The sequence below is a fragment of the Mandrillus leucophaeus genome, unplaced genomic scaffold, assembly GCF_000951045.1.
Source record: "Mandrillus leucophaeus isolate KB7577 unplaced genomic scaffold, Mleu.le_1.0 Scaffold842, whole genome shotgun sequence".
NCBI lineage: Eukaryota > Metazoa > Chordata > Mammalia > Primates > Cercopithecidae > Mandrillus > Mandrillus leucophaeus.
In genome coordinates this window covers 10,926-26,684 of record NW_012109164.1, presented here as the reverse complement: position 1 = coordinate 26,684, position 15,759 = coordinate 10,926, and the positions used below count along the sequence as shown (strand labels likewise).

At 37.5% G+C, this 15,759-nt stretch overlaps 1 protein-coding gene across 1 annotated transcript in view; it reads right to left on the bottom strand.

Annotated features, from left to right (window-relative positions):
- TCN1 (transcobalamin I (vitamin B12 binding protein, R binder family)) overlaps positions 1 to 6,139 on the bottom strand; it is a 14,098-nt gene extending 7,959 nt beyond the window's left edge. Inside the window, exons 1-4 of the mRNA XM_011968396.1 lie at positions 5,956 to 6,139; positions 3,475 to 3,657; positions 2,139 to 2,279; positions 1,092 to 1,247 (exon numbers count right to left, since the gene is read on the bottom strand). Of these exons, the coding sequence (XP_011823786.1) occupies positions 1,092 to 1,247; positions 2,139 to 2,279; positions 3,475 to 3,657; positions 5,956 to 6,034 (559 nt within the window). The 5' untranslated portion in view covers positions 6,035 to 6,139. The remainder of the gene's footprint in view (positions 1 to 1,091; positions 1,248 to 2,138; positions 2,280 to 3,474; positions 3,658 to 5,955) is intronic.
- Positions 6,140 to 15,759: the final 9,620 nt, after the last annotated feature.

Here is a 15,759-nt window from a genome sequence, read left to right as displayed (position 1 = left end):
AAATACAATTCTGGGTTTTTCTCATTACACACATACCTTGGTCATAAAACACCTATGGATTTGTAGGTGCATACACATGGACAGTATTTCACTTTTATATCTTGGTTGCTCCCATCTTTTCTATCTTTCTCTAATCTTTTAGCCATGTTGGCTGAGGGATTGAGAAAACCTAGGACAATGCATCAAATAAACTACATCTTTGTAAGCCTCTCAAGGGTTTCATTAGACTGATTAGAAAATAGTCCTTAACAGAGTTGTTGCCCAGCAAACCTCTTTACAAAAGAGAATGAGGCCAGAGATTGGAAGGAGGAAAGATAAGGACTCGTTTTCTGGCTTGATACTTGGTCTCTCCTGTGTTCTTTAGCCTGGGACCTTTCCTCTCTCATGGGAAGAGAAGTCTGAGAAATCTCACATTCTCCTTACTATCCAGAAATACTAAAATGGTGATTTGCTTTGAACTTAAATTTGAACTTTGAATTTGGAGAAAGATGAACTTGTATATCTGGATCCATAGAGGCTAAGCACCTATACTAACTGTCTAAAGACTTCTTTTTGGATGTTAAGGCTGACACAGTGGGAAATTTCTGGTTCATTTCCCAAGGTGAATATATAACCTATTGATTATAATATTGGACTTTGTCACTGGAGAGGTAGTATTGTTCAAGACTATCGAGGTATCCAAATTGTCCCAATAAACTAGAGAAAGAGACGGTGTTAAGTTAAACGAATTCCATTGCATTTCCCTTTTCTAAAACTTACCCTTTCTAAAATATTTCTTGTGAATATACTCATGTTTTATCCTCATTTTCCAGATGGAAAAATTAAGATCAAGAGTTAACATTCGTTGTTTATATAACTCAAAGAAGAGCTGGAGCAGAAACCAGGTATTTCTAGTATACCACACATCTAGAAAGAGGCTTAAATGCCATCCATCATCCATTCTTCTCAAAAAGAAAATTCCCTTTTGAGAGGACTGGAGCAAAGAGGGTAGAAAATAAAATTCAAGTACTTACTGGTAGAAGAACTCAAAGGGCAAGACCTACTGGTGACCATGTCCTCTGTACCAAGGGAATTGGGCTTAGTAAACTCACCTACCGAGAACTGGCTACCAAAATAATAGTTTTTATTTTCAGGAGTGAAGTAGTTGACAACTTTGGTGGTTGAGTAGGTCCCATTGAACAGACACAAGGCCAAAACGTCCAGGCTGAGCTGGTAGTAGTTAGTCAGGGGATTGCCATTGTGTGCTTCTAGAAAAGAGAAGAAATACCTCCCTTAATCATGGAAGTGGTAATGGAGTATGCATTTTCCATCTATTCCTACTTACTCTATTTCAATTTCTTTACATTTAAGGAAAGGTGGGTAATAGAAGGGGGAGGTCACCCATAGAATTAGAAAACCTGAGAAATGTAAAGGCTTTTAAGGGCCACTAAATGCCACTCAATTTCTTTCATTTTATTACTGAGGGGACATAGCCTTAAAGAGATTAAGATGCTATCTAGATATTCAGGTGGTTACAGAGCTAGGGCCAGAATACAGGTTTTCTACCTCTAAGCCTCTTGCGTTTTCCGTAAGGTGTTGAAACTGTAAGTAGAAATCTAGGTTGGAGGCCATCTCAAAGGAAGATGGACTTAATGAAAACTAGAATAAATGTTGGGTAGGAATTGAAATAAAACAGTGCACCTCACTAGTGGCCACCATGAGCGGTTGATTTCTCCCAGTAATAATGTACTCTGGCCGCCTTTAGCTCATATACTAGCATTGTGTATTTTGGTACTTATGACACTTTGTCCTGTGTTGTTCAGTTATTTCTGGTGTATTTCATCGTTTGACTTAAAGCCAAGCTCCTGGAGGATTAGCGAATGGTGTCTTGTGTGTGTGTGTGTGTGTGTGTGTGTGTGTGTGTGTCTGCCATCATATGTAAAGTAGTACTTGACATAGGGTCGATGCTCAGCTGAACATATTTAAAAAGAAAATTCAAGATGCATACTGAAAGGGAAAAAGGGAAGTGCCCTGCAAAGACATCATGAGATGAACAGGATGAAGAGGAGAAGGAAAGAGTGGAGGTAAACTTCCTATAGTTCTGAATCAGCAGAGGAGAAGACAATGTTGTCTAGGGTCTCTAAATATTTGATTCTTACCCATATTTTCAATTTCTGCTTGGAATTTATTTTCTAGCTTGTCAATCAGGTGGTAATCATATATTAAGTTTTCGGCAGGGTTACGACATGCTCCCAAAGCCAGTATAATCAAGGCAAGCTCTCCTGAGCTTACCTGTGACACTGAAAAGAAAAGTATTCAAGCTTAACAAGGTACATGCTTGTGATTTTTTGGGCCTCCTGATTTCCTTGAGACTTATATTGCCTATCACTTCTTTCTTCTGTTGCGCTCTATACAGTCTTGTGTCACTTAATGATAGGGATAAATTCTGAGAAACCGGTTGTTAAGTGATTTTATTACTGTGCAAACATCATAGAGTGTACTTACACAAACCCCGATGGTATAGTTGACTACACACCTAGGCTATAGGGTACAGCTTGTTGCTTTCAGGCTAAAAACCAGTACAGCATGTTACTGTCCTGAATACTATAGGCAACTGTAGCCCAATAGTATTTGTGTATCTAAACATATCTACGCACAGAAAAGGTACAATAAAAATAGAGTATTAAAATCTTGTGAGACCACCGTCATATATGTTCACCATTATGTGATACATTCCTGTACGAATATTTGATTCCTCTCTTCTTTATCCTCAAAGCAGAGCCTTTTAGAGCAGTATTATATAAATGCAAACTAAATCTTGGTCTTTTCCATAAAATCACAGAATTGTTTTGGAATCATGCAATCCTTATGAAAGTGAAAAAAGAGGAAAAATAGATAGATAAACAACAAGATCTTGGGTTTTTTCTTTTCTTTCTCTTTGTGGTACCAGCTTGCTAGGATAGTAATACTTGACTTTTTATGTTCTGTCTTATAGAGTATCAAAACTCTCAGGCTTCTCATAATTCTTATAATAATATTATGAGGTAGGTAAGGGTGGCTTCATTTCCCCTTATACTAATTGGAAAACTGAGGCTCAGTATTAACATGACGGGTTCAAGCCCAACCCACACCTAGTCCAAATCTGGATTGTTCCATGGTTGCCTCTCCATCACCAGCTTTCTTAGTTATGGTCTGTATTCTCATGTGGTTGTGAACTAAGCTAACTTAAATAACAGCATTAATGGGTAAGAATCCATAGCTTTTGTTTGTGGCTTCTTGAAGAAAAATGATTTTTAAGACCAAAAGAAGCAAGACCTAGCTCTAGGGTGAGTGGTGTGGGATTGTATTTTGGGCATGTTTCTGTTACCTCAAGTTTGGTACCATTAGAATGGATATAGCAGGGATATTTCGGATGCATGATTTTTAGGATTAGTAGCAGATAATCTTTAAATAGGTAAAGTTTTTCTAAATCTTCCAGAGAATACAGCAACTTACGTCTCGTTTTCACAGTGTATTTGATTTGTTGGATCAGCTTTTGCTTCAGGTTTTGGTTCTGTATTCCAACAAGTTGGAGGGACAACAGGACATTGGCAGAGGAGCTGGTTCCCCTGGTATACTTTGACTGGTTCATTGTATTCAACAAAGGTTTTAGGCGGATGTAGTTTTCTTCACTTACCTCTGTGGCAGAGAAGGAAGGAAATAAGAAACACACACTCAGAATATAGTAAGACTTGGAGCAGGGGTTATATAAAAATATTTAGTAACAGGTATGGCACAGACCTAGACCAATCCAGTGGCTGCTGACTGTGTTGGTGGAATAATACAAAGGTGGGTCTTGAACCTACCCCCATGCCAGACATTACTCCTTTAACAACCAGCATGAAAATGTTTTCATATTTTAACAACTGGTGCAGAGTTATCATTGTGTACTCGCAGACTCCTGCCTGGGAAATTTAGCATCATTCCCTAATTTTGTATATGAAACTTAGAGAGAGTCTCCTTAAAGAAACTTCCATAACTGGAGGCTGAGCTGAAACTAGATTACATGTCTTCTGACTCCCAGTAAGCAGGACTTTCTACTTCCTGGATTCAGTTCTTTCCTTCTCCATCTTCTAAATCAATTGGGTTAATGCTGAGAAAATGCAGGTAAAAATTCTATGTTATACTGATGATTGACCCCAAAACTTTATTGTCTGATTGCCCAGCTGGCTGGGCATCGAGGTCATTATTCAACATTATACAGGTTGTGAAAAACTCTCCAGTTTTAGCCTACAACATGCCCCAATTCCAGAGATGGAGGGAAGTCACATTATACTGTGGAAGTGGGAGAATCCAGAGCTCCCAAGGAAATAGAGGAGAATAAAAAGAGTTACTATTTAAAACACAGGACACTCTCTCAATATATTTTTCCATAATCTTGAGGAGTAGCCCCAAATCCTACACACCTCCGGATTACCTAATAGATTAGTGGGAGAGTGAAAAGAACGTGAGCTTTAGATTCAGATTTTGGCCACAGTCTGTGCTCCTTAACTTATGACTGTGGATAATAAGTTATGGAACTCGTGTTACCCTTAGTTTTCTCATTTAAACATTGTCGCTATTAACACTTACCTTATAGATATTGGACAAGAAACCACCGAATAAACTGTAAAATGCTGCACATACTATTTTTTTCCAGCGTAACTGGAGTTTTTATCACTATACTTGAGAATCAAGGAAATGTAATTTCCCTTGCCCAGTTTTCTTTGCTTTAAAAGAAAGAGTCAAGAAGATCTGAATAGAGTGATTGTAGAAAGGCCATGGTTTGTTGCAGACGCAATGGCACAATTGTGAGTCAATTCTCTGAGATTTTGTGGAAGCATCCAGCTCAGCAGATTTTCTGGCCCTGAAACAGACTTTTCAGTTCCTGGTCAACAACTCAAATCAGCTTCCTTGACTCTCAAAGATCAATTTAATTATTATTATTGTTTAAAATGAATAGAAAGCCAAAACCTACATAGCCATCCCCTATTCTTAGGATCCAACAAGGGAAATGTCAGGTCAAGAAGAAAAATTAAAGTCAGAAGAGTCTATGCTTTAGCCTGTATGTATACAAACCTGTCTTCTGTGGTATTTTCTTACTGGTTAGAGAGCACAGATAGTACTACCTAGTCATCTTTGGACTGGTTTGAAGCTTAATTTCAGAGTAAAGTCTCAGAAAAGAGAAGTCATGCACCTGAGAACTGCACCAGACTTCAGGAGATAATTTGCTTCAAGCGTCTCCCCTCATTATCCTTTTTTTATGAATGAAGCTAAAGAAATTCAGAAACGTTGGGTCATTCAATGACTAAGGGATCAAACTGAGCTTGAATTTAGTTTTCCTTTCTCTTACTTTAATGTTCTTTTACAGAACCACACAATCTCTGGGGCTAACACCCATGCAAGAGATGATGGAACTTTATCCCATGTGTCCTCGGAAAGAGTTGAAGGGAGGTGGACATGCAACTTGGAACATCTAAATTAACTCATGACAAGATAGCAGTCATCACTATTTGAAAGAGATTTTTTTTTTTTTTCTGTGTAGTTACAAGGGGGCTAACCCAAAAATCTTGTGTCAAATTTCAGGAAAAAAAAATCGCATATCAAAACCAAAAGATAACTTTCCATGATCTAGAAAAGTTTCTGGGAGCATAAATTTTTTGTCATTGGAAATTCACATGAATAGAGAGTTACTTGGTAGGATGCTGTGCTAGAGAGGATCTGAGCATAGAAAGAGCAGTGAGGCAAATGAACACACAATCTATAATTCCTCTTACAACAACATGCATTGTGAGACTTTCCTCACCATCTCCTGCCACCCTTTTCATCATTCATAGAGTCCAACCACATATGAAACTGGAATGGGATCTTTTCTCAGGTAACTCTACATAGAGTCTCTTGTCAAGAGTATTCAGTAGACTATCACTCCGGAGTAATTTTAGCTCAAAGTGTACTCACCACAGATCTCACATAGTTGACTTGGAATAAGAGAAAACAATAAGAGCCCCACTAGGGGCAGCTGGTGTGACTGTCTCATCTCTCCAACAATGTACCAGAATGTTGAGGAATTGACTGGCTATTTATTAAGTGATGGGCAGAAGGTAATGAGAGCTCCTCCTTCAGGTTGCCTCAGCCTCTTTTCACTCAAGCAAATATTGAGCAATGTCAGGAGGTGTGGTCAAGTCTATTTGTCCATGTGATGTAATAAATAAGGAAGAAGACTTGAAGGATGTGGTTAGGGAGAATGAGGAAATAACTTTCCTTTGTTTCCTGTCCTAAACCTTCGGGTTTCACATCTATTATTTGCCTTCTGCCCAATGAACGTATATTAGGTGAATGACTGTTTCCTGTAATGTTTCCTTTTTTTTTTTCCATTTCACTTTATGTTTTATGTTTCCTGATAAAGTAGATTTTATCATGCAAACACATACAATATACAAAAATGGAAGTAAAAGAAGACATCTAAATGGGAAGCAGGCATATGAAAAGGTGCTTGAAAAGGTGCTTAACATCACTGGTCATCAGAGAAATGGAAATCAAAGCTACTGTGAGATATCCTCTCGTCTCAGTTAAAAATGGCTTTATTCAAAAGACAGGCAATAACAAATGCTGACAAGGATGTAGAGAAAAGAAAAGCCTTGTACACTGTTGGTGGGAATGTAAATTAGTACAATCACTATGGAGAACAGTTTGGAGATTCCTCAGAAAACTAAACATAGCTACCACATGATCCAGCAATCCCACTGCTGGCTATATACCCAAAAGAAACAAGACCAGTATATTGAAGAGGTATCTGCGCTCCCATGTTTGTTGCAGCACTGTTCACAATAACTAAGATTTGGAAGCAACTTAAGTGTCCATCAACAGATGAATGAATACAGAAAATGTCCTACATATACACAGTGGAGTAATATTCAGCCATATAAAAGAATGAGATCCTGTCAGTTGTGACAAAATGGGTGGAACTGGAGATCATTATGTTAAGTGAAATAAGCCAGGCACAGAAAGACAAAGATTGCATGTTCTTACTTATTTGTGTGATCTAAAAATCAAAACAATTGAACTCATAGAGATAAAGAATAAAAAGATGGTTACCGGGGGCTCGGAAGGGTAGTGGTGGGAAGGAGGTGGGGAGGGTTAATGGGTACAACATATTAGAAAGAATGAATGAGATCTACTATTGGTAGCATAACAGGGTGACTATAGTCAATGACAATTTAATTGTATATTTTAACTAACTGGTAGTATAATTGGATTGTTTGTAACATAAAAGATAAATGCTTGAGAGGATGGATACCCCCTTCTCTATGATGTGATTATTATGCATTGCATGCCTGTATCAAAACATTTCATGTGCCCCATAAATGCATACACCTACTATGTACCCACAAAAATTGAAATAAAGAAACGGAAATAAAAGTTGTAAGTCTGAAATTGAAGCAGGCAGTATTGGAGAACCCAGCACATGAGGCGATCTTTGGCATAGTGGTTTCCAAACTATGATTTTTCTCCTAAGATAGATTCCCTGAGAGTTTCCTAACCAAGGAGGAAAACCAGAGAGGTATACATCAAATGTGAATTTCTGCCCTGCCGGGACAGTTGCTACATGTGAGAAGTGTTGCCTGTCACAGTTCTGAGAACTATTAGAGAATACTGTCAGCCTAGCTAAGGACGTCATGACTTAATGAGCCACTATTTACATTGTACCTCTGTGATGGTTAATTTTCTGTGTCAATTTGACTGGCACCTGAGTGCCCAGATTAAACACTATTTCTGGATGTATCTGTGAGGGTGTTTCCACATGGGATTAGCATTTTAATTGGTGGACTCAGGAAAGTAGAATGCCATCTCCAATGTAGGTGGGCATCAATACATCTATTGAGACCCTGAATAGAAAACAATGGTGAAGGAAGGGGGAATTCACCCTTTTTTTGCTTCCTGCCAGCCTGTTTGAGCTAGGACATCTTATCTTCCCCAACCCTCAAACTGAGATTTACACCATCGGCTCCCCTGCTTCTTGGGCCTTCAGTTTGGCCTGAATCACCGCACTGACTTTTCTGGGTCTCTAGCATGCAGACAGTAGACTGTGGGACTTCTTAGCCTACATAACTGCATGAATCAACTCCTTGTAATAAATCTCTTTCTCTCTCTCTTATATTTATATAATACATATGTGGAAACCACCATTCTACTCTCTGTTACCATGTATTTGATATTTGATGTTTTTAGAATCTACATATAAATGAGACCATAGTATTTGTCTGTGACTTATTTCATTTAGTATGATATTCTTCAGGTTCATCCATGCTGTCTCAAATGGCACTATTTCCTTCTTTTTTTTTGTGGCTGAATACTATTCTATTATAGAAATATAAATACATATATGTACACACACACATATATATATAAATCACAATTTTTATCCCTTCATCCATCAACAGATATGTAGGTTGTTTCTATGTCTTTGCTATTGTGAATAATGCTGCAATGAACATGGGAGTACATATTATATATATATGTATATATTTAAAAAAATTTTTTTTCTTTTTATTTTTGAGATGGCGTTTCTCTCTTGTTGCCCAGGCTGGAGTGCAATGGCATAATCTCGGCTCACTGGAAACTCCACCTCCTGGGTCCAAGTGATTCTCCTGCCTCAGCCTCCCGAGTAGCTGGGATTACAGGCGTCAGCTACCACACCTGGCTAATTTTTCTATTTTTTTTTTTTTTAGTAGAGACCGGTTTCACCATGTTGGTCAGGCTGGTCTCAAATTCCTGACCTCAGGTCATCCACCAGCCTCGGCCTCTCAAAGCCCTGGGATTACAGGCGCGAGCCACCACACCCAGCTGGGAGTACATATATTTCTTTGAAACACTGCTTTTGTTTCCTTTGGATACGTACCCAGAAGTAAGATTGTTGGATCATATTGCAGTTCTATTTATAGTTTTTTGAGGAACCACCACACTGTCTTCCATAATGGTTGTGCAAATTTATATTCTGCAAACACAAAGGATTCTCTTTTCTCTACATCCTCGCCAATACTTTGTTATCTTTTGTCTTTTTCATAATAGTCACCCTAACAGGTATAAGGTGATATCATATGATGATTCTGATTTGAATTTCTCTGATGATTAGTGATATTGTGCATGTTTTCACATGCCTGTTTGCCATTTTTATGTCTTCTTGGGAAAATGTTGTGGTCCTTAGGCTATTTTAAAATCAGGTTATTTGTTTTGTTTTTGTTTTCATTTTGCTATTGAATTGCATGTTTCTTATATATTTTGGATATTAATCTATTACCAGATACAGGTTCACAAATATTTTCTCAAATATTCCACAGCAACTTGGATGGAGTTGGAGGCAATTATTCTAAGTAACACGGAAGTGGAAAACCAAAAACCGTATTTTCTCACTTATTATTAACATTATTTTGTTCCTTTTAATGACTCAGTAGTAGAATTCTTCTATGCCCAATTTGTTGAGAGTTTTTTTTTTTTTAATCACAAAAGGATGCTAAAGTTTTTCGATTGCTTTTTTTTTGCATCTATTTCTTTTAATGTGCTGTTGAATTTGGTTTGCTTGTATTTTGTTGAGGATTTTTGCATCTATGTTTATTATGGATATTGGCCTGTGATTTTTTGTTTTTTGATGGTGTCCTCATCTGGCTTTGATATTAGGGTAAGACTCATCTTGTAAAATAAGTTTGGAAATACTCTTTCTACAATTTTTTGGGAACAGTTTGTGAGGAATGGCCATTAATCCTTTAGATATTTGGTAGAATTCACCAGTGAAGTATATGATCCTAGGCTTTTCTTTGTAGGGAGGTTTTTGATTGCTGATTCAGTCCCCTTATTTATATTTTTTGTCTTCTCAGATTTTCTATTTCTTCGTGATTCAGTGTTGGTACATTGTGTGTGGCTAGGAATTTATGCATTTCTTCTAGGTTATCCAATTTGCTGGCATATAATTGTTCGTAGTAGTCTCTTATGATTCTTTGTATTTCTGTGATAGCAGTTGTAATGTCTTCACTTCTTTCATTTATAATTTTACTTATTTGAGTTTTCTCTCTTTTTTCCTTGGTTAGTCTAGCTAAAGGTTTGTTGATTTTTTTTTTTTATCTTTTCCAAAACCCAACTCTTAGTTTTGTTGATCTTTTCCTTTGTTTTTCTATTCTCTATTTTACTTGTTTCTGCTCTGATCTTTGTTGTTTCCTTCTTTCTGATAACGTTGGGTTTAGATTATTATTTTTCTAGTTCCTTAATATTTAAACTTAGTTTGTTCATTTGAAATCTTTACTTTTTCTTAATGTAGATATTTATAACTATGAATTTTCCTCTCAGTACTGCTTTTGCTGCATCCTATATGTTTTCAGATACTGAGTTTACCTTTTCATTTGTCTCAAGATACTTTTTTGCTTCCTCATTAATTTCCTCTTTGGCTCATTGATTGTTCAGGCGTATATTATTTAATTTCCATGTATTTGTAAATTTTCCAATTTTTCTCACATTATGGATTTCCAGTTTCATACCATTGGGGTCAGAAAAGATACTTGATATAATTTCAATACTCTTAAATTTGTTAACACTTATTTTATGACTTAATGTGATCTATCCTGGAGAATGTTTTATATGTGCTTGAGAAGAATGTGTACTTCCCTACTGTTGGATGGAATGTTCTGTATATGTCTATTAGCTCTCTTTGGTCTAAGTATTGTTCAAATATGGTAGCTCCTTATTGATTTTCTGTCTGGATTATCTATCCATTGTTGAGTGTGGGATATTAAAGTCACCGACTGTTACTGTTTTGCTGTTTATTTTTCACATTAGTTCTGTTAATATTTGCTTTATGCACCCAATGTTGGGTACATAAATATTGATAATTTTTATATCTTTTTGATGAATTGGCTCCTTTATCATTATATAATGATTTTCTTTGTCTTTTGTAACAATTTTTGGAAATGTCTCTTTTGTCTGATATAAGTGTAGGCACCCTTGCTCTCCTTTGGTTACCATTTGCATGGAATATCTTTTCTCATTCATTCATTTTTAGTCTTTGTGTGTCCTTATAGCTACTATGCTACTATGAGTCTTTTGCAGGTAGAATCTTGTTTTTTGTTTGTTTGTTTGTTTGTTTGTTTGTTTGTTTTTGAGACCGAGTCTTGCTTTGTGGCCCAGGCTGGAGTGCAATGGTGTGATCTTGGCTCAGTGCAGCTTCTGCCTCCTGGGATCTTCTGCCTCCTGGGTTCTTCTGCCTCAGCCTCTGGAATAGCTGGGACTACAGGTGAGCACCACCATGCCTGGCTAATTTTTATATTTTTAATAGAGATGGGGTTTCACCCTGTTGTCCAGGCTGATCTCAGACTCCTGACCTCAAGTGATCTGGTCGCCTCAGCCTCCCAAAGTGTAAGGATTACAAGCGTGAGGCACCATGCCTGGCCAAGAATCTTGTCTTTTATTCATGCAGCCACTCTGTCTTTTGATTGGAGAATTTAATCCATTTAAGTTTCAAGTAATTTTGATAAGTAAGGACTTACCATTGCCATTTTGTTAATTGTTTTCTGACTGTTTGATAGTTCTTTTTTTTCCTTTTTTCTTCTATTGCTTTCTTTGTGATTTGATGGCTTTGTAGTTGTATGCTTCAATTCCTTTCTCTTAATGTTTTGTGTCTCTATTACAGATTTTTCTAAAACTGGTTTTTAACAAGTCACTTCTACTTTGCTGCTTCCAACAGTGATTCTAAATTCTCATTTTACTTGAACTGATAGTTGATTACTCTCTTTTTCTGACTTCATTTGGCTGGAACACCATCCTTTTCTGGAGTTTTTCTACCTTTTTGACTCTTCTTTTTTTGTCTTTTCTTGCTACTTTCTCCTAATATATTTGACTTCCAAATGTTGCAATCTCTTAAGGTTCAGTTTCTAAAACTCTTCATTCTCCTATGTTGATCTCATTTAAATTCCAAGGCTTGAAATGACATTCATGTGCTAACGTTTCTAAAATTTATATCTTTATATAGAACATCTTTCTAAATTTAGATTTAAATTAAGGCGTGGTCATGTGACTGTCTTGGGTCAAGAGGTAGTTAACAAATATGAAATAGGTGGAAATTTAAAAATTCTTTCTGCATTGGGTTTTGTGTTTTGAATTCTGTGACCCACAATGTGTATAAACCTGAGCTCATGTTCTAGTTGTTATAGCTGTGACCTTCTAGAAAGGTCATATAGAGGAGAACTGAAACATGCTGGCTGTAGGCTGCCAACTGCCTGACATTGAATGAAGTGCCTTTAGCTTTAGTTGAGCTACCAGATGACTAAAGTCATGTGAATAACACTGGCCAAGACCAGTAGAAGTGCCTAGCTAAATTTAGCCTAAGTTTCTACACATAGATTTGTGAGAAAATGATTGTTTTAAGCCACTAAGTCTTGGGGTAGTTATGTGGCAGTAGAAAAATAACACACTATACTAAGAATTTTTTCCAGTTATATAGTTCAAGCAGTATTTTAATCAGCTGACCATCTATTTCGTTCCCAGTTACCTCATGTTTTGTTAGATGATATCATAAATCACTGTGGATCAAAACACTTCTATTGTCACTCTGATTCTGTAGCCAGCTATGGTAATTTCTACAACTTGTCTTTGATGATTAGGTGCTGCCATCTAATTTTGGCTCATCTGGAATCGCATTATAGTGACTGAGATAATTTCAATGGCTAAATCTTTCACTGTCAATCCTAACAAATTCCCTTTACTAATTCATATGTTAATGTCTACTTAAGGTAGTATTCTCTGGGCCTTTCCAGGAAAGAAAGAGGCCAGGTGAGTTGGAACAGATTTTGTACTTGTCTCCTTGGGGCATAATGGGATCCAATCCTAATGATGATTCTAGAAGCAACTTAATATTGTACATAGTAAATCTCCTAAATTCTTATCTCTCTTAGCTTTTGGCCACAAATTTCTGGCATCTCACTGAACTGAAGTATATAGTTTAATGGTTTTTAGTGTATTCACAAATATGTGCAAACTATCACCCCATAATCAATGATAAAGCATTTTCATCACCTCAAAAGAAACCTCACACCCATCAGCAGTGACTAACCAGTCCTCCTAGTCTTAGGAAACCACTTATCTACTTTCTGTCTCTATACTTTGCCTTTTCTGGACATTCATATAAATGGAATCATACAATATATAACTTTTATAACTAGTTTTTCATTCAGCATAATGTTTTCAAGTTTCGCTTATGTTGTAGCATGTATCAGAACTTCATTTTTTTTTTTTTTTTTGAGACGGAGTTTCACTCTTGTTGCCTAGGCTTGAGTACAATGGCGAGACCTTGGCTTACTGCGACCTCGACCTCCCGGGTTCAAGTGATTCTCCTGCCTCAGCCTTCTGAGTAGCTGGGATCATAGGTGTCCGCCACCACATCTGGCTAATTTTGTATTTTTAGTAGAGACGGGGTTTCGCCATGTTTGCCAGGCTGGTCTTGAACTCCTGACCTCCTGCATTTCGAATAAAACTCCAGACTTGAAATGTGATCTCTAAGAACCAGTACTTTCTGGTCGTTTGTTAGCCACTCTCTTGACACTCTGTACTTTTGTTTGCGGCACTTATGAGAATAGCAATTAATTTTTGCAGAATTATTTCTTAACTGTGTATATTTAATGTTTGTCTCCCTGCCTGACTGTGAATTCATCAAAGGCGGGATACGTCTTTCTCGTTCACTATTGTGTCCTCCGCTGTACCATGCTAAATGCCTATGATGTAAGAGGTTATCAAATGTTTGCTGAAAGGAACCTCAGATCCCTAAGCCAAATGATAAATTAATAACACATATCAGTATATAATCTCATTGGATAAATATTAGAAGTTTTTACAGGAGCAAACTAGAAAAAAAGTAAATGATAGAGAGGCCTTCCATGGAAATCAAGAGTGCCGTGGGGATGTAAACATCTGGGGTTGAAGTCAAAGTGGCCCAAGCATTAAGTATGTTGTCGACATTTACCCGGAATTCCTTTATCTCATCAAACAGATCCACTTTGAAATAATCAACACCTTTTGTTTCACCTGTCTCCATGCTAAGTAAGAGTTACGTAATTCTGATTATTTGCTTGACTTACTGAGGGTGAACTTTGACCAGTGACCTAAGCACAAGGATGTTTAGTAAAACTCAGCTCCTTTCAGGCTTTTTGGCAAAGCAAGACAAGGCCCTAAGAGAGTTCCCAAGGAAATCAGTAGATCTCTCCCAAGATAAGTTATTAGGGTGGTGCAAAACTAATCACGATTTTTGCCATTAAAAGTAACTGCAAATTAAAAGTAATGGCAAAAACCGAGATTACTTTTGCACCACCCTAATACTTTGCGTGGAGGACAAATGGCCCCAAGTCTGCTCCCACCTCACATGCATGGGGACTGGAGCAAGGGTACAAGTGGAGGCACATACATGTATATTTATGTAAAAGCTTTAAATGAAGAAACTGTTAAACAAGATACATTATGTCTCCTATTTTGACAAACTGACTTTCATAATGAGATAGAAAGATAGACTTTAATCTAGAATTCTCAGAGTATAGAATCTCTAGAATTTCACACTGGAACACTGCAATGTGGTGAGAGCCACCATCTATCTCCACTCTACTACCCTCCCCTGCCTATGGCCCATGGTTAAATCCTTCCTCTTTCTAACTCCACTCTGACCTGCATTGTAGGGGACCTCAAGTGCACATGTGTGGACACTCCAGGCGTTGTGTCCAAGCTCCGTCCATATTTCCAGCAGACAACTGCCCCTTGGCCACCATTAGGCCCAGGGCTATATACACCTGAGAGAACTGACTTAGGGAAGGGGCTCAAGCAGTCCTCGGATGTAAGTTCAAGGCCATTTGGGCAGGAAATTATGAAGGCTTGGGATTTGGATGGCATGTTCCTTTGTCTCAACACATTTCTTGTGCCCAGAGAAGAACATGATGGAGCAGTTCAGAGCGATACCCTCTAAAGCATGGGTCCTTGAGCAGAGGCTCTTCCTTCCCAGATCTGAGGGTGATTCAAAGTGGTGTGGTAGCAAACTGATTTTTTCCATGTCTTTTTTTTCTGTTATAATATGTGGGTGTGTAGAAGAAGCTAAATTGGGAGGGAGATGTGAAATGTTTCTTTGGGTGAAGGAATTTTTGTTTTATTTTATTTTTTATATCTGTTATGGGAAGGCTGTGTGTAGACTACTGATTCTGGAACTTGGCCCAATGTCATGCTAGTTGGACTGGTCTCTGTTTTCTTTTTGGTCATCCCAGATTCTCAAAAGATGATGACTAGCAGCACAGATAACATACTTGTTTTGCAAAGTTTATATTATAGATGTTGGGAGTGTCAGGAGACTATATGATGAGAAATAGGATTTGGATTCATTGTTTTATTCCTTATTGATCCATCAAAGAGGTCATTTAATGGGTAGCCCCAGGTACATCTGATTTCTTATTTAAAATTATGATGTTACATTTCAGGTCAAAGGATGCTGAGAATTTATAATGTTGGTGTTTTCAAAAAAACTCCAATAGGATCTAACATAAAACAGATATAAATAAAATGAAAATAACTGAAGGAGAATTAGAGGTCTGCCTCCCTCCCTCCCTCATCTGCAGCCCTGAGGACTTCTGCTCAGAGTTTCTGAAAGTGTCAGCCTCTAGGAGTTACCTGGGGAAACTGTTAAAAATGCAGATTCCTAGGTCTTGCCCCACTGAGTTAGACTTGAGAATTTGCATGTTTGACAAGACGCTA